General features: G+C 39.0%; 1 protein-coding gene across 2 annotated transcripts; it reads right to left on the minus strand.

Annotated features, from left to right (window-relative positions):
• Positions 1-798: 798 nt before the first annotated feature.
• On the minus strand, positions 799-16,889 carry slco1e1 (solute carrier organic anion transporter family, member 1E1). 2 transcript variants are annotated; one of them, XM_084910457.1, is made up of 15 exons: positions 16,741-16,889; positions 13,394-13,528; positions 12,239-12,380; positions 11,980-12,112; positions 11,762-11,892; positions 10,345-10,491; positions 9,570-9,668; positions 8,717-8,950; positions 8,482-8,646; positions 6,286-6,481; positions 6,031-6,196; positions 3,999-4,183; positions 2,979-3,043; positions 2,742-2,859; positions 799-2,614 (listed from the first exon to the last, which is right to left on the minus strand). In XM_084910457.1, exons 2-15 carry the CDS (start codon positions 13,496-13,498, stop codon positions 2,122-2,124), a joined length of 2,379 nt encoding a protein of 792 aa, XP_084766583.1. In that variant the 5' UTR covers positions 13,499-13,528; positions 16,741-16,889; the 3' UTR covers positions 799-2,121. The 2 variants fall into 2 exon arrangements, with proteins under 2 accessions (XP_084766583.1, XP_084766585.1); XM_084910459.1 differs by lacking the exon at positions 13,394-13,528.
• Positions 16,890-17,165: the final 276 nt, after the last annotated feature.

A 17,165-nucleotide genomic window follows, 5' to 3' on the forward strand; every position in this document is an offset into this window, starting at 1 on the left:
TCACTTATGGCTTCTTTTTTGCATGACAGGGCTGCATTTCTGGATGGCACGGTCAGTGATCATGCCTGTTTTTAATGCAGTGCCACTTGAAGATCACAGGCACCTGATATGTTTTTTCAGGCTTGTCCTAAAGTCCTCACAATTTCATGTTGAGAAAAATTATTCTGAAATTGCTGCACAATCTGCAGATACTCTTTTTTTGTTTTTTGGTTACTGCATAGTGATAAACCTCTGACCTTTTTTACTTTTGAGAAACTTTGCCTCTCTTACCTGCTTTTATTACAATACAGAATCATGTTACTGAGCTGTTGTCAGGTAAACTAACCCTTTTGGAGATGTGTTGTTGCCACCAAATTCAAAATGACCTAGCATTTTTGTGGTTTATGGAATTTGCAAATCATTGGATTTTGTTTTGATTTCCATTTTAAAATGTCCTAACCTTTTGGAACTGGGATTGTATATAGAAGATGACTTTATATTATCTATAAAAAAGGGAAAGGGAACTGAGGTTTTTCACATTTTTCAGGCAAATACTTGCTACTTACCAGCCCAGCAGTAAAAAAAAAAAAAAACTTGAAAGATCGTGTCACAAACCAGAAATGGAGATGCAGTGCCTTCAAAGTAAATGTTGTGCCTCAGGGCTTTTACTTTGAAGGCAAACTTTCTGAATGTGTTGCTGCCATGCCCAAACGTTTCACAATTTCATTGCATCTCTATGACTGCATTTATAGACAAATGCATTCCATTCAAAGTCTGTACTGTGTATACATGAGATCTGCTTAATGAATGCAAAAATAATTCTAGTCATTCAAACATCCATTTATTTACACAAAAGAACAATTTTTTTCAAGAAGTTGAAGTAATCTATAATATTTTTCATTCTGGGACTTCGCAAAGCGGTCATGTGATCACATACACACATCAGCACAACTCCATTTTTGTTCCAGAGACTGTTTCTACAAATGTGGAAATGGGACCACTGGTAGCGCTCTTTCTTCACAGGATTAAGCGTGATATAACCAGTGTTGGGTAACATTACTTTTAAAAATAACATGTAAATTTAAAAGATTACTGGATATAAAAAGTAATCAGTTACATTAAAGCATTACCTAAAAAAATAAAAACAAAAAATAAAACCCCTTTTGCATACAGCATGCTGGTTATACGTCCAGAGGGCTTGTAGTCTACTGTACTCATACTTTTGACTGTACTGACTTTACTTCATTGATTAGCATGTTGACAGCATCATCTTCAGTTCCACAGAACCAGCATCAAGCTTGTTAATTTTCCTTGTAGAGCAAGCTTTAGCTGAAGTTTTGGAGAAGCAGAGTGTGGTGGAGCACGACTGCGGGGAGGCGGACACACCTGAGTTGCATTGGGTCATCAAGCCTCCCTGGTATATAAGAGTGAACTGGCTCCTGAATGGTGTTGTTGTTGGTGTATGGGCGGCTGGGAGCTAAGAAGATGCAACCGCGAGAGTGTTCGAACAACAACCAGGAAAGTGTGTGTTAATGAGTGTTATAATGTGGTCCATCATTCATGCCACATACAGTCATCAGTCTCTTTCTCATCTGGCCTTACCACTTACTTTGATTGCAGATTACTTCAAAACATGAAGCACAGCTCCTTAGCAGCTGACAGACAATAAATATAACTGTGGTACACAGTAATGCAAATTCTTCTGCAATGTAAATGTTGTCATGTGCACAATCATGCTGGCTGAGCTCTACAACTGGATACATTCCAGTATGTAGCTGGATACTAATGAGTTGAAAGGAGCCAAAAATATTGTGAAACAAAACAGGAAATATTTAATTAGGTACTTTTAAATATTTAAAAAGTACCTAATTGGGTTTGTGAACTGAAAACCCCGCCCAAATTTTTATCTAAGGACTTGTTACTTTGTTACATTTCACACCCAACACTGAATATAATAGCTGCATCCTGCAAAAAAAGGATGGAAAATACTATTAGCATTAACCGTGACATTGTCCTGAAAGAATAGTAGTCACTCTTAACAGGAAAATTATCTTTTGACCAAACTTTGGGACTTGTCCCATCTATTCCAGTTTGATTTTGTGTTGGAGACCACTCTGCTAAACACAGTCTTTATGTGGTCCATCAGTTTAGTTGCTGACTCTCTTTCTCCAATTTGCTCTTGTCATCAATGTGATCGTCCTGCTTCTCTATTACTTTGTGTCCGATGGATTCTTTACGGACTATCTCTGTGTTTGTGCCATCAGAAGACAGAGGAATAACTTCAGCGCAGGTATCTGTCATGTATTTAGCCTCCTGTGCATTACTTGTAGAGATTACTCCATCATTATGAGGGGGCTGTTCTACTGTGTGGACCTCTTCTCCTTCCTCCAAATCTGTAGCAATCTTTACCCAAATTTTTGTAGCACTGGGTAAGTTGGGAGTTTCAGGACTGGCTCTAATCTCCTCAGTGAGGTTTAATGGCGTCTTTAGTTCAAAATCCGTTGATGCTTTTTGCTCCTGCTTGTCTGTGTCCTTCTCTGGCTTTCGGAACTGGCGTCTGAGAAGGATGATGACAGCAATGATGAAAAAATAAGAGGAGCCACTGATACAAGTGATCAAACCCAGGAAAATGATCCTAAAAATAGAGAACAGAATTGGATTGAGGCAAATCAGCAAAGGTCTTTACAACAATTATAATACTAGTCAATAATTTTTGGCAAATTTGTTTAAATAGTGTAAACTGGAATTTCTCCGTGGGGTACCTGTACATATCAGAGTTATAAATACGGCATGCCCCCCTACCGCCACAACTCTTCATAGACCATTTAAGGCAAGTTGAATCAATCAAAGCGCCGAAATACACCGGTGCAGGAATTCCACCTACAGACAGCATTGGCAATGGGGACAAAACTTTTATCCAGAGAAAATAAACCTTTTGGGATTCAAGCAGAGTGACATATATTTATGCTTTACGTCAAAGTGAAAGTACTGAAGCTTACCAAGAGTCCTAGTTACCAAGGTCTGAATACCCAGAGCAAGGGATTTGAGCTCGGGTGTGATGCATCTGCAAGTACAAAACAAAAGAAATCAAGAAAATAAGGTGTACATTATAAAAAATAAACTGGTGACAGTAGGCTGACAGGTCTCAATAGCAGCAATGGATAGACGTGAAGTGATACACAGGATGCAGGAACAGACTTTGGCTAGGCTAAATTTTAGTGGAATTATTGGGGAACTATCTTGCAGTTTTTGCTTAATACTCTATGCTAAGCCAATTGTGTTTTGACTCCAGTTCTGTAAGTAAGGCAGAGACAACAGTGGTGTTATTTAATGCTGGACATTAGTTCTTTAAAAGGTGAAACTATTCATTTAAACCCTTTTCAGGTGATATTTACTTACGTTCTTTCATTGCATGTGTCACCACCACACTTTTAGAAATGTGTAGAAAAAAAACTTGTCAAAAAGTAACTTTGTTTATGCTTCCCTTGAGTCAGGGTCACAGCAGCCAATACTTGATTGCATCAAAACAGCAAAGTTTTCTCCTCTCACTGGAATTATCTTGTCTCTGCCTTTCTCTCTGTCTGCCTTTCCATTTTGTTTCTTCTTGCTCTGTGTGTTTTTCTCTTAGTGCCTCCCTCCTGCTCCTTAGCAGCCAGTGGATTGATGTGCCTCCATGTCAAATGATCAATCATCCTGAGTAGTTTATCTAACCAGGTATTTTATCCAGTCTTTGCATGATCATTCTATCATCTTTTGTGGCAGAAGACAATGTGTCAAAGGTTTAAACCTTCCTGTCTTTGTGCCTCCCTGGTTTTTAACCTCACCAGCCCTCCGCATGCCTACTCAGTCTCTATTTGGCCCCATTACTTTACGCTTCCAAGTTCCTGCCAGTCTATCTATACTCTCTCCACCTCACTTAGCCGCGTTACGTTATAACTACTTTGAGTCAGTCCATTTCACTGTCTACCACTACTTTAGGCTGCTAATAGACGTGATAGCAACACTAAGTTTTTACAGACCGTATAATGACCATGTAGCCAGGTGTGGCTCCCAGAGCATTGATAAAGGAGCTGAGAACAGATATGGCCATATAGGAAGTGAAGCTTCGGCTGCAGTCCTTGGCATGAGGGCACTGGCCCAGTCTCACTGATGTACTGCTGCCTGCTGGAAAGGAGGTGGACACACAGGTGCAGTTGTGAAAGACCTGGGAAAGAGAGAATATTTACATTTATATATATTTTTATGTCTTTTACATCCAGGCATTTTTGGAACTGGATTGTAAAATTATTTCATTTTGCATTTTCTACCCAGGAAAATAAGCATTGTTAATCAAACACGTTAAAAGTCCGTAAAATTACACTTTTTAAAGTTTAAAGCAACTGAGATATGAGTTTCCTGAAGAGACAAGGGAAAAAACTGCTCTCCACGTAACATCTGACACTTCACTCAGAGGATTTTATAGTCGAAGAAAAGGTAGGGGATATTTACAAGAGCATAAGAAGAAAAGCACATAACAGCTAATCAATAACATTTACAACAATAGGAAAATACACTGAGAGTACACTCTGAAAAATGCTTTAGTAGCAACAGTGTAACATCATGCCTCCTGGCTAACATCATCTTCCTCAACAGCAACTAGTAGAAACATTGACGAACAACAATAGTGATGATTTTGTACTGGATTATATCTTTGCAACACAAATAATCTAATCTATAAGTATTATATATAAGTACTATATGTGATCATGTTTCAGAGAATGCTGCGAAACCTCTGCTAACTTCTAGGAGTAATACTTGAAATTTTGTGAAAACAAAACTGAATATTGAAATGTACTGCTACGCTCAAGCTATATCACAAACACTGACATATGTGCTTTCTATTCATTTATCATACATGCAACAAAATAACACTATATACTGTATGTGTCTGATAAAATTAATACATTTTGGGGTTAATTAAAAGTTGACCCTTTTTAATGTTAATTGACAAGTGTAAAATAATTAGATGGTAATGAGTAAGCTTTTAAAAGAGAGTGAGTTTTCAGTTTTTAAAATAGTTTTAAAAGACTTTTAAAAATAGTTTTTAAAATGATAAAAAGTGAGAAAAGTGGAGGATTTTTATTATTCTGACTGCTTATCATAGTCACATGGATGGTATTCATTAGACCAGCGGTCCCCAACCCCCGGGCCTCGGACCGGTACCGGTCCGTGAGTCGTTTGGTACCGGGCCGCGAGAGTTGAGGCTCAGGTGTGAAATGTATGGTTTTCAGGGTTTTTATCGGTTTTCAGCGTTATTTTGTTATCGTTTTTATCGTTAACTCGGTTTTCCTGGGTCTTTTCACGTGTGTTATGAATAAATCTTCTTTTTTTCGGTACCGGTACTAGTTTTATTTTGTTGTATTTATCCGCGACACCTTAAAGGCCGGTCCATGAAAATAATGTCAGGCATAAACCGGTCCGTTGCGCATAAAGGTTGGGGACCGCTGCATTAGACCACCTGTCACAAAAAATAAGAAAACACAAGTATTTTAGAAATCTGTAAATATTATATTGCCGGTTCGAGCCCCGGCTCCGACCGTCTCGGTCGTTGTGTCCTTGGGCAAGACACTTCACCCGTTGCCAAATGGTGGCGCCAGTGTCTGGCAGCCTCGCCTCTGTCAGTGCGCCCCAGGTCAGCTGTGGCTACAACATAGCTTGCCATCACCAGTGTGTGTGTGAATGGGTGGATGACTAAATGTAGTGTAAAGCGCTTTGGGGTCCATAGGGACTAAGTAAAGCGCTATACAAATACAGGCCATTTACCATTTACCATCTTACAATGCTGTGATTGCAGCCATTCCCCAACTCTCTGTGAATGAAGAAATGCATTTAAGGATGAGACATATATAAATATCAAGAGTTCATGTTACAAAGTAGAAGTATTTAAAATGTAATGTAACCTCAATACACCGCAATCAAGACATTCTTGACCCAAATATCTTCCAACAAGTGGCTGATACACATGTTTACACTTTACATTATACCTCTGTGCTCTCTTGTAATTGTCCTTACGGTGTTTTTGCCGTGTCCGCTGGAGCTGAGGCAGCCAGCCATGCATGGAGAGATGTAAGTGATGCCGCTATCTGAGCAAACGGGGTCCCACTCCTCTGCTGAACACAAGCAGTCCCTGTTACACTCAGAGAAGAGCATTTCTCTGCTGTACAATACACCTTTTGTCCTGCAAGGGAGTGAAGCAATGGATATTTTGATCTACAGTGGACACAGGAAGGAAGTTGCTAAATCAGTGATATTTGTCTCAACACTGACCCATTGTACGATACAGTGAGCCCCGCTATGGGTATGTTATCACACTTGGTGCCAAACTGCAGCAGCATGAGGAGATAGGACATAAAGGATGTTGCAAAGGAAAGCTGAGCTCCTGATACCACACTCAGCTTATACCTCTTCATCAGCAGCCCTCCGAGGAAGATCCCTATTGCCACTGCTGGCAGGTTCAGGACACCTGAAGGAAACACAGGGGAATATTGCTTGTATACTTCATACATCATATCACATATACATACTTTATACCAAGCACATTTTCCTTAATGATTATTAATAATTTGTTTGTTAGATGTTAAATATTTGAGTGCATTTTGATCATTTAAACCTTATCTAAAAGTACACACTGCTTATTCACAGAAGGTGAACGTGTGCCAAAGCGTGCCTTCTGTTTACACACAATGAAACACTGACATTTGGTGATGTATTCTAAAACCATGGATCTTCCTGGAAGTCACTGCAGAATCACACTAATGAGTATTTACTGTAATAACTTTGTTTGATATATATTTAACATTTAAGTGAAGTCTTTTTTTCCTGTTTTCTTGGTGTTCTTGTACAATACTACGGAAAAATCTTGAGCATTTCTTCCGCATTTCTTTGAATTTCCAAAGAGACTTTTTTGTAATTATTTTAGATTGGTCTTGAGCAATCGTTCTCCAGGCTTTCTGAAGGTCTGTCATAGTTTGTTTTGGATAGTGATTGCTTTTTCAGAGAAATGTTTTAAACACCGATCTGTGAATTATTCAAGCATACTGAAGGCACCTAACTTAAGGGATGAATCAGTATTAGGTACAAGCAGCTGGTTGCAAAGTCAAATAATTTGCTCCCATTTCTTTAGCTGAATCTATGAAAGATTCAAAAGATGACATAATTTGACAGACATTTTTGGCACAAACAAAGTGATTCCCAGAGAGCTGTTTGCCAAAAGCCTGGCATGGTGTGTAATGTGTCCTCAAACCATTCGTGGAAAGTGGACAAGTGGAGGACGGAAGAAGAAGTGTCAGACCTAATAAAGTTGCTATAGCACCAATCTCCTTCAAAGGTGGGACACCTAGCTCAACAGAAGGAATGTCATCATCACAAACATCAGAACCCGTCAGGATTTTTTGAACTCAACTAATCGTTTTAAAATAGTACTCTTAATTTCATTTTTCGCACTATTTTTCTTTACTGGAATATCAAAGTGTGCCGCAATACTCAACGAGTCATCTATACGACATAACTTAAACTTCTCAGAACTCGAAGCACGAATGAAATCTTGTAAATCAAAATCCATACTTAAATACAAGGCAGTAACATAGTACCAAATGTCAGAATTGTCTACAGCTCCGGAAAATAGATCCCGGATGAGCCCCCAATTGTGTTACAACCCGGCTCAAAAGCCGCAACATAAATAAGGAGAAGAATACCAGAATTTCAGTGAGAAGAGGTTTTATCTTAAAATGCATAGCAGGTTGGCTAAAATGGCTGGTACCACCAAGGCAAAAACTAGTGAGCCTCTCTCTGAAAGCCTGCTTCAGGTATGCTTTTATCCACACCTGAGTAGGTGTGGTCAATTAGCACCAGCTGAACACACTGAGGAGATTACGGGCTGCAGAAGGGCGTAACACTGTTGCCAGCAAATTAACAGTATCTAAAAGTCATGCTCTGAAGAAATAGGAAAAAATCTAATAAAAAAAAAAAAGATCTGACACAGGACATGAGAGATGCATGTCTCAGAGGAATGTTGGCTGTGAAGAAGCCATCCTGAAGGAAGGGAAATGAGAAAAGGCAGAAGTGTGCAGGGTTGGCGCTGGGTATCTATACACCTACGAGTACAGTTTTCCTTCACAGGCTGTCCTCTCCATACCTGTTCTGAGTTGATTTATCAAGCTCTGAAGCAGTGTGGGATCATTTTGACAGAGAACAGAACAAAAGGCAGCCAAAGGAGAGCTTTGAATGTTTTTAAAGAAGCCTGGAGAACTATTCCTGAAGGGTAGCAAATTAAAAGAAAGTTTCTCTTGGAGTGTTCAGGCTGTGTTGTGTTGGTGGTCATTGCAAATGCTGACCTTCAAGCTTGGTAGAGTTGTAAAAACACTATTTTCATGTATGTTTGAACACGTGTCAATAAATTACTGTTCCACTTTTCTATCAAAAGTTCAATATGAACACATAATTTATTGATTTCATTAGTTTTACCTATGAGGAAGTTTGCCCTGGATGCAGACTGTCCAAACTGTTGCTCCATGTATTTGGCTTTAAAGGTGAGTAGACCGATGAATGCATTGAACTTCAGGATGCTCCCGCAAAGAAGCAGGAAGTAAGCAGGAGTTCCTAACAGACGCCTCAATGATGGAAGGAACCCTGGGCAGGAACATCCACAAAAATCACATAAGAACCAACCTGCACATGCAAACACAGACAACGACTCTACCTTTGGCAATTTCAGTCAGCTTGAAGTTTTGGTTGTTGTTTCGCGCATCCTCTGTCTTGTTTAGGATCTCGCAGACTGGAGTTTCATGGTTTTCTTCACTCTCCTGCTTGGGCATCGAACGGGGCAGAAACCAGAAGGGAATGCTGGAGATAAGCAGAAGGCCAGAGGACACAAGAAAACCCATCCACCAAGCACCCACCCAGCGGGAATCTTTAGGAGTGATGGTCACACTTTCTATGTAAAGGAGAAGAATTTTCAAGTTTTCTTCAGGAAGTCTTCAAATAAAGGCTTCGCATAAACAAGTCTCAATCAAAATATCTCTGTTGACAAAAGTGTAGACTGGCTAAAATGTTTTTAACTTGTGAAAGGTTGTTCTTTAACTCTTGTTACCCCCATCCAGCTTCTTGGCCTTACACAGTACATAAACTTGATTTGTTAGACAAAGACAGTTTTGTCATTTTAGCCTCCAGACACCATCACATTCAATGTCAACCCAAATAATCATGATGTGATTGAAGTGCAGACTTTAAACTTTTAACTTTAATTTAAAAAAAAAAATGTTTGCATTAACTTTACAGTCAATTTGAAATATTTGATTTAAAATCCAATGTGGTAGTATATAGGCAAAATTGCAGAGAAATGTGTCGTTGCCTAAAAAGATCTAAATGTGTACATTTTCTTTTTGTTTCTAACGCAGACAGGTTTTTATATTCTTTCAGCTAAAATCACTGCTTTGAATTTTGTGAGCTTTTGCCATCTATCGGATACTTTTAAGATGAGCTCTAACCATAATGAGTCGTGTATCATGTAAAAAACAAAAAACAAAACCCAGACACACAAAGAAAAACCTTACCCATATCAACATATCCAATGTCAACATATAGTCTGGCACAATAGGAACCCAAAAGGAAGCCAAACATGGGACCCAGGAGAGTAATGGTCTGGAGACAAGCTGCCAATGACAAAATAGATCAGAAGTCTACGATGTGATATTAAACAATCTTAAGAAGGGTCTCAAACTTAAATGAGCTGTGGGCCACTACTGGCACTGTCATCTCATTGGAGGGCCACTTTAGTGGTCGAGTAGTACAAAAAAAACAAAACATGCGAAAACAAGAAAGCAGCCACAAATATTTCCAAAAACGTTTTCTTTTGTTTGTTTTTTAAAATTTCCAATATTGTATCACAACACAAAATTGCAAACATCAACGCAATTTTTTGAAGCCTTTCATTGAACTACCAAATAAACACAGTGGTACCCTCTTTCTGGCCAGACACGTGGCCAGAATAATTTTGTTCGTATTAAAAAAATAAATTAAAAAATGCAGACATAAGTGTAAGCATCGGTTTTTGACTCTTTCACTAGACTAACACAGCCTGATCTAAAGGATAGGATGTAAAATGAGATATTTTCTTGACCCTCAGTTAAATTTACTGAATACGAGATTAATTGTAGGTTCACCCTGATAAAAATCACACATTAACCAGCATAAAAATGCTGTACATACAGGAATGATGAATGTGTGTATTCTCACATGGCTTATAGGGCATTTTAAGGAATTTATTTATTAAGTAACACCTTTTAAGTCAGGTGGAAGACTTTAAAATCCCTTTGAACCCCATATTACCAATATAAAAAGGGGAGTTTTCCGCCTTAGCAAAGTCATCGATGTAGGAGATGCCAAGAGGTGTGACTGGAGTTTCTCCAATCCCCCGCAGAGCATTCCCCAGGAATACGTAGATCCACATGCTGGAACCAGAATCTCTCACACAGGCTGCATAATGACACAAACTAGAAATCTGTGATATTGATTTTGTTACAAAGAGTTCACACACAGTGGATCGCACAGCATCAAAGTTATACATGGAGCCTGCGTACTACAATAAAAAAACACACCAAATATTGCATGGATCCTCTTGATCAGGTTCACCAGTATTTTCCTGGCTCTGAATGAGCTTTTCAGACTTAACAGCCTCAGCCTGTTCACGACGCACCAGTGTCTTTTCTTGTTCTTTCTCAGTATTTAGTACACAAAAAAATACATTCTTTACTCAGTAAAATATGAAATATTTATAATATTTAATAATGAACTATGAAAATATAACACAATATGCCCAATTGATTAAAGCAATGCAAGGAGTGGGAGTGGAAGGGCCAAAAATTCCTCTATGCAGGAAAAAGCCCAGTTACATGAAAATGAGAAAGACACAGTTTTACATCTATATCTGCTATATCTGCTTTTTCATTACGGAGACTACGTCAAACAAGACATGAATAAAATCTGCCGATATTCAGTACCATCTTAATAGTGGCTTGTTGTATATCACCACATTGTATGTGACTTCCATTATATTTCTTTCCAAATACGTCTCATCTGAATAGCTGAACAGGATCAATAGATTGCATTTTGTGAGAGCATCACATGGTTTTGTGAGAAGCAGAATTAATTATAGTTTAACAATAGTGAGACTGAAGCAACATTGCAACTAAAGCCCATCTCAGGGACCAAAATTAATGGGAACAAGAGGAGCTCCTAAAAACACTGAAAAACACATGGGCACATGGAGCCAAACTGAATTCATTACCATAAATATTACAAATGTCTGCTTTCTTATTATTCTGCCTCCTTTCAGTCTTTTCTTTTTAAAAGTTGTCTCTCGTTGGCTAGCTCTAGAGTGTGCGTCCGGGCTTATTGTTGTGGACGTGCATGCTGTTGTGTCTTTGTTTATTCCTGGTGACAAAGATGCACCAGGAGAGCTGATTGGCCGGTGAGTTGTTAGTAGGTTTAACAAGGTTTCATGTTAAAGTTTCATGTTTTTTGTAAAAGAAAATTTACAAAAACCATGAGTTTTAAGCAATAAATAAATAAGTAATAATAACAATAAATAGCTGACATTGCCATGCTTATTCTCTCCTATTTACAGGTATTTACTGTACACACTGCAGCAGAAAGCAGAAATGCATTTGACTGCACTAAATAGTAAAAGTGAATGTTTTACTATCTTTAATTATATTTAATCCTGGCATGTATTCCACACTCTTACCTTTATTGTCCTCCAACGAAGGCTCTATTTGAATTTCTGGCACGTGATCTAGTGTTTTCAGAGGATCCACACAGGCAGCAATGCTCAGATTGTCATTCTGAAAGACCTGAATCACCGTGTCATACTTATACCTGCAAAAAACAAACAAAAAGTCCATGTCAATTTCTTCTGTCATCGTTTTTGCTTATAGAAGTTTCTCATTTAAATTTGACCTGTACCGTCCCATGAAGAAATGTGTGAGGCCAGTGAGAAATGCCCCCACAGCCATCAGGAAACAGCCCGCAGCGATGAGTCTGGGTCGGTGCAGCTTAGCCCCAAAATGGCTGACCACAGCTAGAAACAACAAGTTGCCTACACACACACACACACCCCAAAAAAGATTGAAATCAAGTAAGCAAAAAGAATGACTTTTTCTCCACTGTATCACTAAAAAAAAACATCAAAGCGTTTATTTTTAAATGGACTGATTGATGTTACCCATCTCAAAACTGCCATCTATGAGACCAATGTGTGTGCTGGAGAGGTCAAAGCGCCTCTCTATCTGAGTGATGGAGCTCTTCATGTAGGTTCCTGTCAGGGCTTTGGAGAAATAGGCGAAGGAAAGCGCTACAATAAACAGCTGGAAGACAGAAAACAGAAGACAATATAAAAACTCACATTCTAATAATGCAAAGATGTTCTGGATAAAACTAGGACTATGTGTCTACATACCCAAACAATGTCATAGTGTAATCATGGAAATGATTCTGCCCCCTTTTCTGAGTCTCCACTACCTTCTACTGTGTAACTGTGGTCCTTGTTTAATGTTGCATTACCCCTATATTCTTAACTTGAACAACAACTTATGTTGTGTTGAATCAGTGCACAAAATCTGGTGTAATGTCTTGACATCACAGTTAACAACAATAAGCTTTTTTTTAATTTTGACACTCTGTCTCAAAATTAATGGAAAAAGAAAGGGATGAAAACAAGAAATATGATGATTCCAGTGTACTGCTGTAATCAGGCAAAGCGTAGCTCCGGGCAGCTACAGAAGTGTCTGACGAAAGCTCATTTAGAGCAGAAATTTGGCATGCTGAGATTTTCAGTAATAACACAAGATCAGCTCTTGGCTTGATTTGACCTACTTTGGGAAAAACATAACTCTGAAAATGTTGTTCAATCAACTGAAAACAGATGTGCATCTGGCTTTCTGAGCATTTATCCACCTATCATCTATCTTTAGCCTGTGCCGGGTCAAAAGGGGAGGCTGTTAGAGCTCACTCTAGCGAGAGATGCGCACAGGCACGACAGGTTTCCTGCCTAGCGCAGGGCTGACACATGAAGAGAAAAACATTTACAGTTATGGGCAATTTTGTGTCACTGATTCACCAAAACCTGAATGTCTTTAGAGGAAACTACAACAAGTCTAAACAGGCAGCAGTGCCAGCGGGGTAAGAGTTTAAACCCAGAGCCTTCTCGCTGTGAGGAGACAGCGCTAACAACTGCACCACCTACTGCCTTTTACGCTTTTAACTGGCATTTTTATCTGGGCCACTTTACACCGAGTGCATCAACAGAATGAACCGCAGTCCGAGATCAAAAGCAGGATAAAAAAGGTGTCAGAGTGTTGATCACAGATAGCTTTAGTACTTTGAGATTGGAGAAGCCAGGGCGCTTTCTGGTCTTGTGGTCGACGGGGCTACACAGAGCCTCTTCGCTGGTCATGTTGGCTGTGTCCTGTGCTGTGTTTTCCATTTTCCTCTTGGTCTTCCTTTCCTTAGAGCACTAGTTTATTAATAGAGGAGAAAATATATTTCAGCTGCATTCATCTAATAAAACTTTACTGTGGGTATTTTCTGATTTGCTTATTTTAAGTTTCTGATCAACGACACTTTAAAAAAGAAGTGTTTGCCTCGGTACATCATCATAGCAGATTTTGAAATCAAACAATGAAATGGAGGACTATGTATAAATAAAATAAATAGCTATAATTCCTAAAGAGCTATTATACACTTTTGGTAAACTACTTGAATTGAAGCTGAACATCTACACTTTAGTCACATGCAGATTGTTTGCGGTGTTGCAAAAAGGCAAAATTACAAAGAATGCGCCATTGTCCCAGAAAGTGAATTCTGTTGCTCTGTAAGTGTCTTCAGTGGGAGAAATGTTTCATCATTTATGTTTATCCTTGTAAACATAAGTGCATAATTTGCATAAGAAACTGGCACCGCTGACTAACAATGGACTATGAGGTCAGGTTCATGTTCATTAATATGCAAGTTATCTTGACGATTGATCAATGGCCATGAGTACTATTCAGAGAGAGTTTAAGAATGGCTACAAGACCCCCCACTCAAACCAGCGTTCGTTCCTGCCCAGGATGTCATCCTCATCACTTAAAGAGTAGCTACTGGGCTGTAGGTGTGACCAGGTTTCAGTGTCCTGGCCTCACAAAGTTACTCTTCAGTGATGTTGTCCTCTAGCCAGTGTGTATTTTCCAGTATAGGTTATCTCACAGCAAATATACTATACTATATTTATAAGATTAGGGAAATATGCAGTCAGCTGAGACTGAGGACGTCACTGGGATCTGTGACAACACAATTCTCCGATTGACAGCTTCCTGTGTTTTCCTTACCTGGATGACCAAGCATGCATTAAGACATTAAAACATACCATTGTCCAAAAACCTGGCCTAATAGTATAGATAAATCAGTAAAATGAAGGATGCATATACAAAAAGTTAGAAAAAGGAAATAAGCCATGAGAAAATGATACCAACTGCAAATGATGCAGTTGTAACGAGAAGCTATTCATCTTTAATCAGCCCAAAATCATACCTATGTGCAAAACCTGAGTAAGACCATTGTTCAGAACACTGTGATGTTTCTGTATAACAGTCAGGTGAAAAAAAAAAGGAGTCTGTGAGAAGATAAGTACTTACTGTAAGCAGCGAGGTGCTGTTAATCAAATACACTTGATTAAGAGATCATCACTGAGTCTGAGCACCTCTATAAAAAACACAAGCTTTGGCATGTTGGCATTTGTGTTTATACGCATTCAAGTGTGTGTTAACACCATGTCACAATCTTCCCAGGAGTGTACAATCTAGAAAAATGAATCCCAGGGTCAGACCATGTAATGCTTAGAGCAATTGTAAACAACCTGAAAGCTACATCTCAGACTCTACAGACCTCAGTGAGCAAGTTAAATGTTAAAGTTCATGACAGTGCATTGAGAAAAAACTGATCAAGTATTCATTGTCGCCAAGAGAAAGTCTCCTCTCTAAAATACCATGACTCAGCTTAGGTTTGCAGTGTTGCACCTAAACTAAGACCAAAAAAGTGGACCACATCAGTCCAGCTCTGAGGTCTTTACACTGGCTGCCTGTCCGTCAGAGGATAGACTTTAAAGTTCTGATGCTGGTCTATAAAGCTCTGAATGGTTTAGGACCAAAATACATCAGTGACCTCCTGACCCAGTATGAACCTTCCAGATCCCTCAGGATCCCTCAGGTCATCTGGATCCGGTTTTTTATCAGTTCCCAGACTCAGAACCAGACACGGAGAAGCTGCATTCAGCTTTTATGCTCCACATATCTGGAACAAACTCCCAGAAAGCCTCAGATCAGCTGAAACACTCAGTTTATTTAAATCCAGGTTGAAGACTCACCTGTTCTCAGCTGCATTTGAATAAAGCACCAAATCCACACTTTTAAGCTTAAATTTCAAAACTTATATTTTAACTACTGATTTTATCTACTGTCCTGATTTTATCTACTGTTTTTTTAATCAATTTTAAATCATGCTTTTTATTGCTTTTGTTTTTTAATGTCTCTGTAAAGCACTTTGAATCACCTTGTTGTTGAATTGTGCTATATAAATAAACTTGCCTTGCCTTGCCTAAAAAAAATCCCAAGATTTCTTGAACAATATCCTTTGGGCAGACAAGAACAAAGTGCTTTTGGTCATAATGAACAGCGGCACATTTGGTGAAAAGACAAATACAGTACAGCAGCACACACACACACACCTCAAACCTACCAATCACAGTGGTGGAGCGCTGATAATTTGAGCTTGTTTTATAGCCACAGGACCTGGCCACCTTGCAGTCAACTTTAGTCAGCCATGAACTCCTCTGCACACCAAAGTATTCCAGAGTCAAATGTGAGACTGTCTGTCCGATTGTTAAAGGTTAGCTGAAACTTGATAACACAATGCAATACAATCTCACGCACAGCGACAAACTTCCAACAGGGTACTTGAAAAAGAAAGTGTTGCAATGATCCAGTCAAATTCCTTTGGAATGTGGGACCTGAGCTGTGCATAAACAAATGACCCCAAAACTCAATGAACTGAAGCAAAGTTGTAATTTTTCCACGACGATCATGATGATGTGAGAGACTAATAAAGACATACAGAAAACCATTAATCCAAGTTATTGCTGCTAAAATTGGCTCTATAAGCTACTGAATCGTGTTTTTTTTTTTCTTATTCACATGACTCTATAAACAATTCTAAACACTTTTTACAGTGCAAAGTCAATCCTTTTGGTTCCAGTGCACAAGTCTGTTTTCAGTGATGGAAAGGACGTGAAATCTAAAAGCAGATGGTACCTGTATAAAATCCACAGTCCTCTCAGGTCTATAAATGTCAGGTGCTCCAGCCAAAGCCCATATCAGGAAGAAAAACTCTCCAGTGACAACTTTGGCAGCACTGATCCGTTAGAAAAACTGTGGGGGTGAAAATCTGACAGAAAAGTCCGTATGTTTTTGTCTCATAACTCCATAAATCCTTTTCAAGTTCAGACTTGTTAATACTCCCACTCAAAGTGCGGCTTAACCTTACTGTCTAAGTCGTTCTTGACCTACAAGCTCACCTTATCCTTGGTGGAAGGAATTTGAAGAAATTTAGATGTATTACTTTTAGTAATAGCAAGAGGAATCGTTAGTAAAATCACAACACAAAAAGAAGCACTTGGGAAGTTTGATGAAATACCTAGTGCATCTTCAGGTGAAAGGGACTATGGTCTCCCCCTTCTTCTTCCTCTTTTGCTCCTCTTTAAGCAGCCATATATTGCTCTTCCTACTGAGAGCAGACAGATCTGTTCTCCCTGAGCTCCTATTCTCCCGTCTGAGGGCAAAGCTTTTTCTTGGTACAAGCAGACAAAAGGCCTCACACATTTTTATTCCAAACACATGCCAGCTAGTCCTTCCAGTGGGTGGTTGGATTTAGTGGGGGTTAAAGGGGTAAGGAGGAGGTGTGGGGGCGAAGATTAATAACTTCAAACCAGTCCCTAAGGATTTTTATTTTTCCTCACAAGGTAAAACATCAGGTGCATGGTGACGAATTATACAGGATTAAAAGTCTGTTTAAAAAGTATGTCTGCGTAAAAAGGAACTGTCAGAGTGGTGAATGTTCAA

Source organism: Perissodus microlepis, chromosome 17, assembly GCF_051167445.1.
Source record: "Perissodus microlepis isolate ML-2025 ecotype Zambia chromosome 17, ASM5116744v1, whole genome shotgun sequence".
In the NCBI taxonomy this organism is placed as follows: domain Eukaryota; kingdom Metazoa; phylum Chordata; class Actinopteri; order Cichliformes; family Cichlidae; genus Perissodus; species Perissodus microlepis.

Bases quoted from the DNA above. Each gene is read 5' to 3' on its own strand.
- slco1e1 (XM_084910457.1), bottom strand. From the start codon at position 13,498: ATGGAAAACACAGCACAGGACACAGCCAACATGACCAGCGAAGAGGCT. The intron at 12,381-13,393 runs GTACTAAAGCTA...TCTGTCTTCCAG, and splicing joins CTGGCTTCTCCAATCTCAAA to CTGTTTATTGTAGCGCTTTC. The intron at 9,669-10,344 runs GTAATATGGGGT...TGTCATTGGCAG, and splicing joins AAACTCCCCTTTTTATATTG to CTTGTCTCCAGACCATTACT.